Source organism: Acomys minous, assembly GCF_964271855.1.
Source record: "Acomys minous genome assembly, chromosome: 12".
Classification (NCBI taxonomy): domain Eukaryota; kingdom Metazoa; phylum Chordata; class Mammalia; order Rodentia; family Muridae; genus Acomys; species Acomys minous.
In genome coordinates, this window is record NC_140493.1 from 25634985 (window position 1) to 25648902 (window position 13918).

The following is a 13918-nucleotide window of genomic DNA, read 5'->3' on the forward strand; positions in this document are numbered from 1 at the left end:
TGGTGGCACATGTCTTTGATCCCAGCACTGAAGCAGACACAGGCAGAGGTCTGTGAGACCCAAGCCAGCCCAGTCTACAGTGAGACTATCTCACAAACAACAAACAAACAAAATACCAGGCTAAGATATAGGAGATTGTTACAAAACAAAATTTTCATTATCTTAACCACTTTGTGTGTGTTATTTTGAGACAAGATCTCTCTATGTAGGCCTAGGTCCTAGAGCTCACGGTGTAGATCAGGTTAGCCTTAAACTGATGAAGACCCACCTGCCTCTGCCTCCAAGTGCTGGGAATAAATCACTTCCAAAGTACAGGCCAGTGGCTTCAAAAACATGCAGAATGTGGTGTGACCACCACCACCATCCACCCCTAGGACTCTTATCTTACAGCATGAACTCTGGACCCATTAAGCATTCCCCATTCTCTCCCCACCAAGTGTTATATTTTTTCGAGACAAGGTTTCTCTGTTTAGCCTTAGGCTGTCCTGGACTCTCTTCATAGACCAGACTGTCCTCGAACTCACAGCAATCCACCTGCCTCTGCAGGGATTAAAAGTGTGTGTGCCACCATGCCTGGCTCAATTGCTTTGTTTTTGTCTTGCAGTGCTGGAAGCTGAACACGGAGCTGTGCACATTCTGGGCAAGCACTCTACCACAGAGCTACACCCGGGGTTGGCTCCTATAGTTCAAATCACATAGGATAAGAATCACAGAGAACCGCTTGCCTAACACACACAGTACCCTGAGTTCAATCCCTAGCACTGGGTAAACTGGCATGGTGGTGCTCACCTGTAGTCCCAGAACTCAAGGCAAGACTGTCCCCAGCTACACGGTAAGTTTGAAGCCAGCCTGGGCTACTTGAAATCTCACCTTTAAAAAAAGAAAAGAGAAAGGGCTGGAGAGATGGCTTAGTGGTTAAGAGCACCGACTGCTCTTCCAGAGGACCAGGATTCAATTCCCAGCATCCACACGGCAGCTCACAACTGTCTGCAACTTCAAGATCTGACAAGCCTTAGGCAGACATACATGAAGGAAAAAATACCAATGCACATAAATATTTTAAAAACTTTTTTTTTAAAGAGGGAAGGAAAGAAAGGAGAAGGGGTAGAGGAGAAAAGGAAGAGAGAAAAATAGTGCTCATTGAAGCACTAGATTTGGAGCCTTGGAAGCTGTGTGAGCAAAGGGAAGCCAGCTCCATGATTCCCCAGGAGGTAAGATGGGGTAGGCGGGGCCAAAGCGACCATTTCCTGAACCGCTGATGCCCACACCCCTCTTGCTTGTCTTCCAGCATCACAGAAGTTGGGGGGAAATCCCTATGAATCAAGTGTGATGGCCCTTAAAGGACTGTCCTGTGTCCCCAAATCAGGTTCAGTCTCTGAGCATGTTTGAAAGTCTGTCACATCTGCAGTTGTATCAGAACCTACAGCTCCTGGGGACTCAGCGGGCTGAGAAGCCAGGAAGGTGAAGGCATTAATGTCAGTTGTTCAGTTCCACAAAGTCAAGCCTTGTCCCTGCATCACGGGTTCTCTCACACCGGGAAAAGAGGCTACCTGTGAATAGCCCTTTTCTGACTTCTAGAAGCCAAGGAACATTCATGGTGGTTACACAAAAAACTGAGGCAGTGTGGCCCAGGACTCGAGGGACTGCCTTCTGGGACAAGCCGGTGTCCTTCAACCCTCCCAGCCCAGGGCTCAGAGGTCTGGATGGTGGCCTATCCTGTCTGTCACGGATACCCATGGACCTGGCAGACGGCCTCGCCTCCGTCTTGGACCTGTTGTTTTCCATCCTGTGTTATTTTGACCCTTGCCCGATTTTCTGCGGCAGGACAGGAAAGGCACTGGAACTTCAAAGAGCAGTTGGCTTCCTCAAACCGCCTACTTCTAGCTCAGGCTGGCCAGGGTCTGAAGCACCCACACTCTTCTTTCCTGGAAGACCATGCTGCCCTGTGGCTCTTGGGTCTAGCACACCTTGCGCAGACGCACATGTGAGCAAAGGGCAGAGACTGCTGCCTGATCACTGACCTGAGGAGAGCAAGAAAAGGCGCTGGGAAGTAGCCCTACCAGTCTCTAACCTCAAGTGGCCGGAGCAGGGCGGGCTCTAGGCATGGGTGCTGACCAGGGACAAGGGGCAGAGTACAAAAGGGGCAGAGGGTTATGGGAACAAGGGTCCTGTAGAGTTCAGCCTTAATACGGGTATCACTTGTGTGACTCTGGCACACCACCATCAGCCACCCCTGCTCCTCTGAGCCACAACAACTCCTAGGAAATCACAGGTGCTTAGGAAATCACCTGCTTAGGTGGTCCTGACTATATATGGGGGGCTGAGGGGAGGGGAAGCCAAGGACAGAAAGATGACCTGGAAGGACTTAAGCAGCAAGGATGGGAACCCTCTTTCTCCCACTGAAATCCTGTGAGGGTGATGGTTCATGCCATTCTAGTCACACTGGGACACACCTGGTGTCCTGCCTCCCCCACAGGCTTCTCTCTCCTGTCTGACAAAAAGAAGACAGAAACCCAGGCCCTTGCCCCAAATCCTCATTTCCCTCTCCTGGCTCAAAGGATCTTTTCAGTCTTTACCCGAGGCCTTCAGCCCGTTGTATGAGAGCCTTAGATCCACTCAGCCCAGAAACCTGACAGATGCCACGGGGCAAGGGCCCAGGCTGATTATGAGCAGCCATCTTCCAGGCGTTTGGGTGGAAGACAGCTACAATGTGTCTACCTGACTGAACAGAGGCCTTTGGGGGCTTTCACTAAGGAAACTGGGAGTCGGTGACTGGAGGGCTGGTAAGCAATGCTCTCAAGCTGAAAGGTCCTGAGAGGGCTGGAAACTTAAAAAACAGCTCCTGGGCCTTGAGTGAAGGCTCGGTGTTCAAGGGCACCTGCTGCTGTTCCAGAGGGCTATGCTTCATGCTTCCATTGCCGGCAGCTGCACGGCAGCTCACAGCAGCCTATAACTGCAGTTCCAGGGGACCAGACACCCTCTTCTGACCTCCTCAGGCAAAACACCCATGAAGGTAAAATTATCTTGGCAGGAGGGTCTTGGGTAGCCAGGTTGGATGACTTCCCAAGCACGTCAGACCCTTACACCCTCAAGATGTGCCGTGGAGCAGTGGCCCTGTGCTTGTTCAGCCAACTCCGAGCCGACTAGAGACATTATACTGCTTCTGCCCCATGTGGGCCCTGGGAGTTGGCCTTCATCTCCCAAGATAGCTCCAAAAAAGCAATGGTGGCAGGAGTCCTGGGGTCACCCAAGGCCCTGGGAAAGCAACTAGGCGGGTGGGTGAATGCCCGCCCAGAAGTTTCACCAGGGTCTTGGGAAGACGTAACTCCTATAGAGGGAAACAGACCTGGCCCAGGGAGCTGTGTTCATGGGATTAACAACCCACTGGAGAAAGATGTTTTATTGTGCAAATCCCACAAAGGTCCCAAGGTGAAGGCCAAAGCCCCCAACCTATGCCTGGATCCAGGCCTGCTCTTTGGTCCTCACTCTGGTCTTTCTGCAAAAGCCAGGTCCCTTATGGAGTGCGTGATATCCATGAGTATATCTCTGAGTAGGGAGACAGACTACCTTGGGCCATGGGCTCCGGGGGGGGGGGGGTAGACAAGTGCGAAATAAGTCCCACACGTCCAGGTTCAACGGTCACACTGGTCCACGCAGTCCTCCCTACTTTGAAATACTTGATAGATGCTGGTGGGAGGGAACATGGCGATGGCACCCAGCAGAGAGCCCACCTGAATTGCCACACCAGCTGCAAGCAACGCTGGCCGGCCTCCACTGTGCAACATGGAGCTGACTGACACCTTGACGTACGAGAACAGGCCTGAGCACAGTACCCATGAGAGCACCTGGAAGTGGGGGAAGAACGGAGTTCTGCAGCAGCAGGCCGGGCACCAAATCCCCCTGCTCTGAGACAAGCCCTATTCCTGCTTCACGTCCCCCATTATACTCACCACGAGGACCACACCTGCCGAGGTGCCCACCAGAGGAGGACAGGGACTGAGGACTGCCAGTGTCATCAGGTAGGCTCCAAAGAGCATGCCCAGTAGAGATAGACCATACAGCCCTGCCAGAGACCTGTGGAAGATGGGCTGAGAGTCAGGAGTGGTTGTGCTAGGCCGTGGGCCCACCTCCAGCTCCTCCCCACAGGGGCTTGAGGGGCCCATGTGCACCTGCACAGCACCGCCATGGCCAGAAAGCAGGCTAGGGGGTTGGCTGAGCTACCCAGTACGACAGCCAGGTGGTAGGCCAGGCGCCCATAGGGCAGGCAGGAAAAGCTCTGTACAGCAGGCAGCACACCGTTGGTCAGCGCGTTGGTGACAGCCAGCAGCCCCAGTAGACAGGCATTTCGTAAAGAGAACAGCTCGTAGGAATTAGGGTCTGGGTTGGGAATAGTGCCCGCCACCTGGCCTGGTGGCTCCTGCAACGGTGAGGCCTCTTCCTCTTCCTCCTCTGTTCCTGGCGATTCTACCTGAAGCCCTGTCCCCACTGTGGGTACAGATGACAGTGAGGGCAGTAGTAACAGGAGACCTTGGAAGGCAGCAGCTGAACTGCCCAGAAGGGTAGTCAACACCCAGAAGAAAGTGCTGGCAGAAAAGCGCTCAGGGAAGTTGATGGGAGACATCTTGGTAGGTGGCCCAGTGGTGCCATTGGCAGGCACAGGCAGGCACTCAAGGCGGCCCACCCCCTGCACCAGGGCTAGCATACAGGGCAACAGGGCACTCAGGCCCTGACCCAGGAAGAAAGACCTTAAAAAGGGAGGTGGTAGGTGGCTCAGGAAGGGCAGGAAAGTGACATTAGAAGCACAGCAGGCCAGTGCCAATACGAACGCCAGTGTTAGGAAGGCCACAGAGTGGAGCTGCCCTGCCACTGGGGTCACATGGTGCCACAGAAGGGCCAGCAGGCCTGTGCCCACTATGCTTAGCCCCTGCACCACTTGGATGGGGACCCGCTCGCCCTTGCCGCGGGCCAGATGCCTCCATAGGGTCACCAGCAGCAGACCCAGGTTCCCCAGCGCCACAAGCACGGAGAGGTACGAAGGGAGACTCCAACCTGCAGGGGAGGGAGGAGACGTCTAAGTACACCAGGCTAGGGAACAAAGAGCAACAGCAGCAGCCCACTCCCGCCCGCCGCTGTCACTCACCTTCCGGGAGCTCTTTCACTACTACAGGCAGCTGTACCCAGATCCCGTTGACCCCAGCCCAGGAGCCCATGCCGAAAAGGGCCACCAGCAGATGGGTCAGCACCAGGCGGCCCAGCGGAGGTGCTGCCATTAGGGTCAAAAGAGGCTCTCCAGGACAAAACGCAGCTAACAATCCGCTCCCCCTCCCACCCCACGCAGGTCCACAGCTCCACTAAGTTATTCTAGAAGCCCAACTTCTTCCAGCTGGAGGGAAACAAACAAACAAACAAAATGCAAGTGGACTGAGATGAACGGATTGCAAAACCCAGGCACCCGGAGGGAGGCTGCGGGGTGGATCAGGAGCTGCACGTACCAAAGGGGCCTGCCCCCGGGACCGCACAGAACAAGTGACAGGCGGTGGAGGCAAGAAGTTGGCCTAAAACGTGGCTCCGGGAAGGAGGACCAGCGAAGGAGAAGTACCCTTTGCTTGCGGAGGACCAAGTCTCAGAGCCGCTAAACCAAACTGGACAGCGAACTTCAGGCAGCTCGCATGGCTCGGGGAGGGGCGTGGCTGGCCCGCTTGACCCAGAGCTCCAACGCTGAGCATCGGGGGCGTGGGGTCGGAGCTGCCCGCCCAGCACCAGGAGCGCGCCGCTCAGCTCCGGGAACCAGCCGGACTCGCGGCGGAAGTCCCGCCCCCGGAAGTTAGGTATAGTAGAGGGCCTGGGTAAGGAGACACGCCCCTTCCTCCTAGCCTACCTACCCACCTTCCGCTTTAGCAGAACTCCGCGGGCTATGGCTCCAGTGGCCTCTGGCAGAGTTCGGCGTCGAGCTCCGGGCTCCAAGCGGCCCTATGCGCGGGCCCGCTCGGCCGAGGACTGGTGGTGGGACCGGCTGGCACCTCGCGGTTCTGGGTACCACCTGCTGCAAGCGGACAGCATGCTGCTCGTGTTGCCGGACCTGGAGCCTACTCGCGGTCGTGCGCACAGGCGCGCCCCTCGCCGCGCTCCGAGGCCACCGGCTCGCGGCCCCAAGGCTGCAGCCAAGCCAAGGACCAAACCCCAACCGGATCCGTCACCGGATCAGGGCCCGGACTCCGGCTGGGGAGACCGTATTCCCTTAGAAGTCCTGGTGCATATTTTCGGGTTGTTGGTTGCAGCTCATGGGCCCATGCCCTTCCTTGGCAGGTACACTACCAGCGCCTGCTGAGGTATAGACTGGCCCACTGAGCGGGTGGTGCTGCAAGGCAAGGGGCAAAGCATCTTTTTGTTTGTTTGTTTGTTTGTTTGTTTTGGTTTTTCGAGACAGGGTTTCTCTGTGTAGCCGTGATTGTCCTGGACTCGCTTTGTAGACCAGGCTGGCCTCGAACTCACAGCGATCCGCTTGCTTTGGTCTCCCGAGTGCTGGGATTAAAGGCGTGCGCCACCACACCCGGCGGGGCAAAGCACCTTAATGGGAGTGCTCCAGCAGCTGTCTTGGAGCACCCCCCCCCCCCAAGCCTAGCTTTGAGACAGCTGCGCTGCAAGTTACAAGGGCAGCTATGCTTGCAGACACTTGATTGCAGGTATCGCCCACAAAAGGCTACACACTCTCAAGCGAGCTGTCTGTTCTCCCAGGGCTGCACGCGTTTGCCGCCATTGGCATGAAGCCACCTCTCATCCCTCGCTCTGGCATACTGTGACCCTGTCACCCCGGCTGGTTGGCCGAGCTGCCAAGGGCAACCTTAAGGCAGAGAAGAAGCTTCTTGCTTCCCTGGAGTGGCTCATACCCAATCGGTGAGGGTTCCTTGTCATCTTCCTTCCTTCCTCTGCCTGTGGCTCCGTGCATCACTCTTGGGTAGGGAGGATGCTGGCCAGGTGGGCAGGGTTAAGGACTCCAGCACAACTGGGCCTTGCTGTCGCCCAGGTTCTCACAGCTCCAGAGGTTGACCCTCATCCATTGGAAGTCTCAAGTACACTCTGTGTTGGAGGTGAGAGCTTGAGACTGCCCTGCACATTGGCTGTGACACTTGTCTTCTATCGGGGAGTGCTCTGGTGCCGTCCCACAGAGATGTCTGCCCGCCTGCCCAGTTCTGTCTTGCTAGCACCTTAGGTAGGAAGTTGCCAGAGGAAAAGGCACCCAAGTAGGCCTGGCACAGAAAGACTGGAGTCAATAGCTGGGGCCATAGGATGGGCTTGTCATGATCACCAGTGTCCCTGTAGGCCTTTACCTGCTGCCCTCCCCAACCCTGGGCGGCCTCTCTCTCTCTCTCGCCACAGCTGGTTAGCAAGTTCTGTCCTCGGCTCACCTTCCTCAAACTTTCAGACTGCCACAATGTGACTGCTGACACTCTGGTCACGTTAGCGAGAGCCTGCTGCCAGCTCCACAGTCTGGACCTACACCATTCCATGGTGAGTCCTTTTCCCCCAAGGAGCCCTGAAATAGCCCGGGGCCTTCTGTGAGGTGAACCACACACCCCTGTGCTGGACCCCTAGGTGGAGTCCACAGCTGTGGTGAACTTCTTGGAGGAGGCAGGGTCCCGAATGCGTAAGCTGTGGCTGACCTACAGTTCCCAGACAACAGCCATCTTGGGTGCGCTGCTGGTAGGTTGGTGATGGGTGGGGGAGAGAGGTGAGTGGGGACGGCCGGGCCTTCGACCCTGCTGTGTTTCCCCATCATTACAGGGCAGCTGCTGCCCCCAGCTTCAAGTCCTGGAGGTCAGCACTGGCATGAACTGCAACAGCACACCCCTGCAGCTGCCTGTGGAGGCTCTGCAGAAAAGCTGCCCCCGGCTGCAGGTATATATAAGCCCCACCTCCCGCCTGCTACTATCTTCCTATCTGCAGCCTGTCCCTTCTCCCAACCCCCAGGTGCTACGGCTCCTGAATCTGATTTGGTTTCCAAAGCCTTGTGGACGAGGGGTACCCCCGGGGCCAGGCTTCCCCAGTCTCGAGGAGCTCTGCTTGGCTGGCTCCGCCTGCAGCTTTGTGAGCAACGAGGTTCTGGGCCGCTTGCTCCACCGCTCTCCCAAGCTTCGCCTACTGGATCTTCGAGGCTGTGCTCGGATCACTCCCACCGGCCTGTGTGGTTTACCGTGTCAAGGTCACCTAAGCCTTGAGTGGTTAGGGTGGGATGTGGGCTCGTTGCCCGCCTGCTGTTCACGCTCAGTTCTCTCCATCTCAGAGCTGGAGCAGCTGTACCTGGGCCTGTACGGCATGTCCGATGGGTTGACTGTAGCTAAGAAGGACAGCTTCCTGTTGACCCAGAAGTGGTATCACACCCTGAGAGAGCTGGACTTCAGTGGCCAAGGCTTCAGCGAGAAAGACTTGGAACAGGCCCTAGCTGTTTTCTCAGGCACCTCTGGGGGCTTACCCCCAGCCTTGTGCTCCCTCAACCTAAGGGGTACCCGCGTCACACCAAGTACAGTCAGGTCAGTGTGTCTTCTTTCTCTCGTTCTCTGAATCTCATACTGCTTGCTGCCAGGTCTGATTTGGGGGCCAGAGGTATGCTCCCTGGCTTCATATTTCCAGAGGCGAGGGTTGTAGACACTGGTCAGATTTCTACTTGGGGGCACCAAGAGTACTAGGCTTGGGCCTGGCTGGCTATGGGTGGTAAGCCTGGGGTAAAGTGAGGGCGGACAGGGCTCCCTGGCCAACAGCTCACTTTCACATGACCTGCCTGTTCCACAGTTCTGTGATCAGCAGTTGCCCAGGGTTGCTGTATCTCAATCTGGAGTCTTGTCGTTGCCTCCCCCGGGGTCTGAAGCGTGCCTACCGGGGGCCAGAGGAAGTCCAGTGGTGTCTAGAGCAGCTACTTACAAGCCCACCCTCTTCCAGAGAGTCCACTTAACTCAGACACCTACCAGCCTTTCCCCGCCCCTTTTCACTTAGAATGTTGGAGATTTTGTTATAATAAAGTATTTGTTGTTGTTGTTGTTGTTGTTTTGTTTTTTGAGACAGGGTTTCTCTGTGCAGTCCTGGTTGTCCTAGAACTCACTCTATAGGCCAGGCTGTCATAGGGGTCCATTTGCCTCTGCCTCCCAAGTACTGGGATTAAAGGCGTGCACCATACTGCTGCCACTGCCACCGGGCACAATAAAGTATTTTTAGGAATTCTGAACAGGCCTTTGTTGTTTTGTTTTGTTTGTTTTTCAAGACAGGATTTCTCTGTGTATCCTTGGTTGTCCTGGACTCGCTTTGTAGACGAGGCTGGCCTCGAACTCACAGAGATCCGCCTGCCTCTGCCTCCCAAGTGCCGGGATTAAAGGCCTGTGCCACCATGTCCAGCATCCTTCATTGTTTTAATTGAGATTCTACCCACACTAATCTAGGCTGGTTTGCAACTCACAGTGTAGCCTAGGCTGACCTCAAACTGACAGTAATCCACCTATCTCAGCCTCACTAATCTAGGCTGGTTTGCAACTCACAGTGTAGCCTAGGCTGACCTCAAACTGACAGTAATCCACCTATCTCAGCCTCCCAGGCTTACAAGCATGAACCAACATGGCAGAGTAAGTCATAGGGTGAGGAACAGGGTTATACATGATGGAGTGGGCTCCAACAGCCCAGGGCCTATATGTATGTGACTGGCTCTCGGGTCTGCAGTGTCTTTGCTCACTTCAGGGGTTAACTCTTGGACTGTGTGAATTCCACCCTTGGGACACAGTTGTCTGAGGATAGGGTAGGCAGTGAGGTATAAAATAGTGGGGGTGTGGGGGGAAGGCACAGAGGCCTTGTCAACCAGCCTCCAGAATCCATGAGGTGACAGTGTCTGCAGAATTGGCTTAGGCTATCCAGCCATGAAGAAGCCATACTGCCTTCCAGGTAGTAGAGACTAACCAGGGACTGCATGTTCACTAAGCGAGGTGTGGTCAATAGACCAGCCCTTCTAGAACCCTTGAGCCTGGGCTTCTAGAACCCAGTCCACCCAGCCTGGACCCTACTGTTACCTGGCAGCTCTTACTCTTCCCTGAACTGCAGCCCTGGAATTGCCTCGGGTTGGAGCCCTGATAAAGGCAGTGGGTGGTGTCAGTGGGCAGAGCTGTATGCTGACCAGATCTAACTACATCTACCTAACTAGGTCCCCAAGGAGCCTCAGACCACTGGCCCCCTATCTGCTGTTGCCAACCGCTTCCAACTCTGGGCCCTAGGACTCTCCTCTAATGAGCGTCACTTAGCCAGTCGCCTCAAGAGCAACAGTTTTTACCCCTTCCAGCAGCAGCAGCCAGATGGTGGGCAGGGCACTGGGCATGGCCAGGTTCCCAGGAGTGGAGAGGCTGGCTGAAGCCTGGATGGGTTAGGGTAGGCAGGTGCACCTGTGAGTGCGGGCACTGTGGTAGCATGGAGGACCTCCACCGGGTGGGCCCTTTCCCCAAATCCCTGGCACTGTCCCGTGGCTATGGACAGCTCCCAGCTGCTCTCACCTGCCTTGTCATGCTGTCTTCAGTCTTTGTGCTCGAGTACTACCTGGACACGCTCTGGAAGGGGACACTGCTCTTTATCTTCTGCTTTGTCTTGATCGCCTTTGACGTCTTTACGGAGGTCAGAGTCCCTGTGTCCGACCTTACACCTCTCTACGTGAGGACCACATAGGAGCCTCTTGCCAAAACTCACTTCTGTTAATCCCTGGGGCCCACAGGTAGAGGAGCAGTCGACCTGGTGCTTTCCGGCCTATGGCATGGCTATAGGTCTGTGGCTGGCGGTCTCCTCATTGCCCCGGCGCCGCCTAGTGTTGAACCACACGCGTGGCATGTACCATTTCTCCATCAATGGCCGAACTGTATGTCAGGGGCCAATGCATCTGGTCTATGTGCGCCTGGCACTCAGCTCTGATGGTGATGCCTGGGATAGGAGAGGGACAGAGGGAGAGGGGCAAGGATTCAGAGCTGGGAGGGGCCAACAGTCCCATCTGGGCACTCCCCCCTTCAAGGCCCCGCCCCTACCGTCCTCCCCCCTAGGCTGCAGGAGGTTAGGTTTCCTCCCCTCCCTTGCTCAGTTTCTCATCTATTTGGCAGCCTACGGACGGTGCTTCTTCCAGCTGGTCCTCTGTGGCCAAAGCCTAGAGCCACTTGTGCTGGTGCAGCTGTCAGACCGCTATGAGGTGGGTCCTGTCCCAACCCCCCACCCCACCCCCTACCCTCACAACACCCCCCCCAATCCTTCCCCTTCCCTCCACTTCTCCCCGCCCCACTCCCCACCAAAAAGATACCAACTACTGCTTAGAGTTCTTGGATGGAGCAGTTTTGCACTCAGAGGGTAAATATATCACAGTTCCCCTACTGAGACCTCCACTCCGCCAAGGGTGGCAGGAGCACTACTGGGAATTGTGGGCAGGGGTCGGACGGGATCTTCTCCTGGCGAACGGAGAGCTGGCTGTCCATTCATTTATTCGTAGCAAATGGAATTCCTGGGCCGGCACATTGCCCGGAAACTCAACATCAACTACTTTGACTACCTGACCTCCTCCTACCGTCACGTGGTCCGCCACTGGCCACTGGCGGCTGCCTTTAGCCCTGGCATTGTGCAGCGAAAAGCACAAGTCTACACTAAGCCAAGCGTCAGCGACCTGGATGTGTAACCCTGGAGCCTGAACCCCATCCTCTTTTTTTTACTACACTGTCCCTTATCCCCATCCTGGAGGGGCTGCCAGCCAGCCCTACCTTCTGGCCTTCCTCTTAAACTAAAGCTACTTCAGCCTCCAGCCAGGAAGTTTTTTTGTCTGTTTTGGAGAGGGCTTCCTTTCAGGGTCTTCCTCTAGCACGGACCTTCCAGGGCCTGGGGATCCCATGCTTTCCAGCTGCTGGAGCATATCCCAGAGTTTGGGTTGGAGGAAGAGGGGAGATGTAACCAGCCCTCTGAGAGCCTGAAGTCATCTCCGGGCTCAGTCCTTCCTGGCCCTCATAGCCAGCAATGGTAAATTGGTGCTAACCAATGAAACCCAGGAGCTAGAATATGCTTGGTCTGTCTGACTTAGGTACTTGCCCCTTGTCCAGCTAGCAGTGTTATTGGGGCACCATCAGGTGATATGCCCTGGGCCTTCTGGTACAATCAGGACTGTGTACCCCAATGTTACATGCACACACTTGGCTCCCAGAGTTCTCAGCCAGGGTGCCAAGCCCACCATGACATAAGTTTTGTGTTCCTGATGAGTTCCTTTGTCTGGCAGAACACACTAGCATCTGAGGCCTTCTGGTGCCTGGTGCTGCCATGGGAACCCCATGTCCCATTGTCCACCTGGCTCTGTGGTCAACAGGTTGGTATGTGTCCCTGATACCTGGACTAGCTACATAATTTGCAGAGCCGCAAGATGAAACCTAGAGCCCTTGTTAAAATGTTGTTAAGGGAGGCTCGAGAGATAGCTCAGAGATTAACAGCTCTGACTGTTCTTCCAAAGGTCTTGAGTTCAATTCCCAGAAACTCACAACCATCCATAATGTGATGTGATGCCCTCTTCTGGCATGCAGTTGTACATGCAGGCAGAACACTGTATACATAATAATAAATACAGCTTTTTTTTTTTTTTAATGTGGTTAAGGACTTGATGGAACACATCTGTAACTCCAGTTTTGGGGAAGTGAAAGCAGGAAGATCAAGTTCAAGGTCATCCTCCTACACATAGTAAATTCCAAGCCAGCCTTGGGCTACACGAGACCCTGTCTCAACAATAACAAAGGTTACTAAGGGGTTAGGCATGGTGGAAAACCTTTATTTTTCCCCAGCCAGAAGATAGAGGCTGGAGGATCAAGTGTATGAAGGTAGTTTGGCTTACAAAGTCAGGGATCTGGAGTATAGTCACAGTGGAACGTTTGCCTGGCATGTGCAAGGCATGGATTCCATCAATCTGCTAGGACAAAAAAAAAAAAAAAAAAAAAAAAAAAAGGAAAGGAAAGGAAAAGGAGAAGGAGGAGGCAGCAAAGAGGAAAGGATGGTAGACAAGAAACATCCTTGGAAAGTTCCAAATTGCTAGTTAGGACAATGGGGGAAAAATGCCTGCCAAGTTCAACAAGGGGCTCTGTGAGCAGGGAAAGGAGTGGGAGCTCCAAAGTTGCAAGCGTTGTAAAGAGGAGTCAGCTGGAGGGTTTACTGGCTAGGTCCAGACTGGGCAGCAAGGCCACTTGTGGGGCCCCGGGTTTCTGGCCTGGGTACTGGGGTTCATCTGGGTGCTCCAGAGGAACAGAACACAGAGTCAGGGGTCGCGTGTTGGAAAAGCTGCGGTCACGGTTGATACTGCGTGCAAAGCTAGGTGCCTCAGCAGTCCCAACCTGGCTCTGAAGGGCCTCGTCTGCCTTGGAAGAGCCGTGAGGAAGCATGACCAGGACGGGAGTAAGAGTTCTAAGGTGCGTTAGGCCTGAGGTTGCTGGGGGAAAGTACTTAGTATTTTTTATTTTAATTTTATTTTACAGATCTGAGGATTGAACCCAGGGACTCACTGGTGCTAGGCAAATGGTGTCCCACTGAGCTGTACTTTTATCCCTGCAGACTTTACTATTATTATTATTATTATTAATTATTAATTTTATCAGAAATCCATGGGGAGAAGGAAGGAACTAAATGCACACACAGGCCTGCAGCTCTATCTGTTACTTGTTGCTGTGACCAAATATCTGGCAAGGAACAACTCGAGGGAGGCAGAGGCTTATGTTGGCTCATAGAAGGTTGGGTACGGCTTGTCACGGTGCGGAAGCCATATTGAGCAAGAGCCTAAAGGAGCCAGGCCCATTCGTAGCTGCAGTTGGGAGCAGAGAAAGACAAACACTGGTGCTCAGCCCACTTTCTTGTTTATTTATTTTGTTTTTTTCTCTGTGTAGCTTTGACTGTCCTG

The 13918-nt window shown here is 54.6% G+C and overlaps 3 protein-coding genes across 6 annotated transcripts; 2 read left to right on the top strand and 1 right to left on the bottom strand.

Moving 5' to 3' along the window:
• Positions 1-3385: 3385 nt before the first annotated feature.
• Positions 3386-5787, bottom strand: SLC52A2 (solute carrier family 52 member 2). Of its 2 annotated transcripts, XM_084748667.1 has the most exons (5): positions 5493-5787; positions 5141-5383; positions 4170-5049; positions 3951-4074; positions 3386-3845 (listed from the first exon to the last, which is right to left on the bottom strand). In XM_084748667.1, exons 2-5 carry the CDS (start codon positions 5268-5270, stop codon positions 3633-3635), a joined length of 1347 nt encoding a protein of 448 aa, XP_084604793.1. In that variant the 5' UTR covers positions 5271-5383; positions 5493-5787; the 3' UTR covers positions 3386-3632. The 2 variants fall into 2 exon arrangements, with proteins under 2 accessions (XP_084604793.1, XP_084604792.1); XM_084748666.1 differs by having other exon boundaries at positions 5141-5787.
• Positions 5788-5855: 68 nt separating this feature from the next.
• Positions 5856-9029, top strand: FBXL6 (F-box and leucine rich repeat protein 6). 3 transcript variants are annotated; one of them, XM_084748663.1, is made up of 9 exons: positions 5856-6306; positions 6736-6894; positions 7025-7088; positions 7378-7509; positions 7594-7701; positions 7783-7896; positions 7945-8200; positions 8282-8528; positions 8788-9029. In XM_084748663.1, exons 1-9 carry the CDS (start codon positions 5915-5917, stop codon positions 8945-8947), a joined length of 1632 nt encoding a protein of 543 aa, XP_084604789.1. In that variant the 5' UTR covers positions 5856-5914; the 3' UTR covers positions 8948-9029. The 3 variants fall into 3 exon arrangements, with proteins under 3 accessions (XP_084604789.1, XP_084604790.1, XP_084604791.1); XM_084748664.1 differs by having other exon boundaries at positions 5857-6306; positions 7969-8200; XM_084748665.1 differs by having other exon boundaries at positions 5857-6306; positions 8005-8200.
• An 867-nt stretch (positions 9030-9896) lies between these two features.
• Positions 9897-12882, top strand: TMEM249 (transmembrane protein 249; the record flags this gene model as incomplete). Its single annotated transcript, XM_084750627.1, has 7 exons — positions 9897-9921; positions 10078-10094; positions 10178-10328; positions 10544-10638; positions 10736-10931; positions 11112-11197; positions 11492-12882. The coding sequence occupies 7 exons, from the start codon at positions 9897-9899 to the stop codon at positions 11672-11674; spliced, it is 753 nt and encodes a 250-aa protein (XP_084606753.1). The 3' UTR covers positions 11675-12882.
• Positions 12883-13918: the final 1036 nt, after the last annotated feature.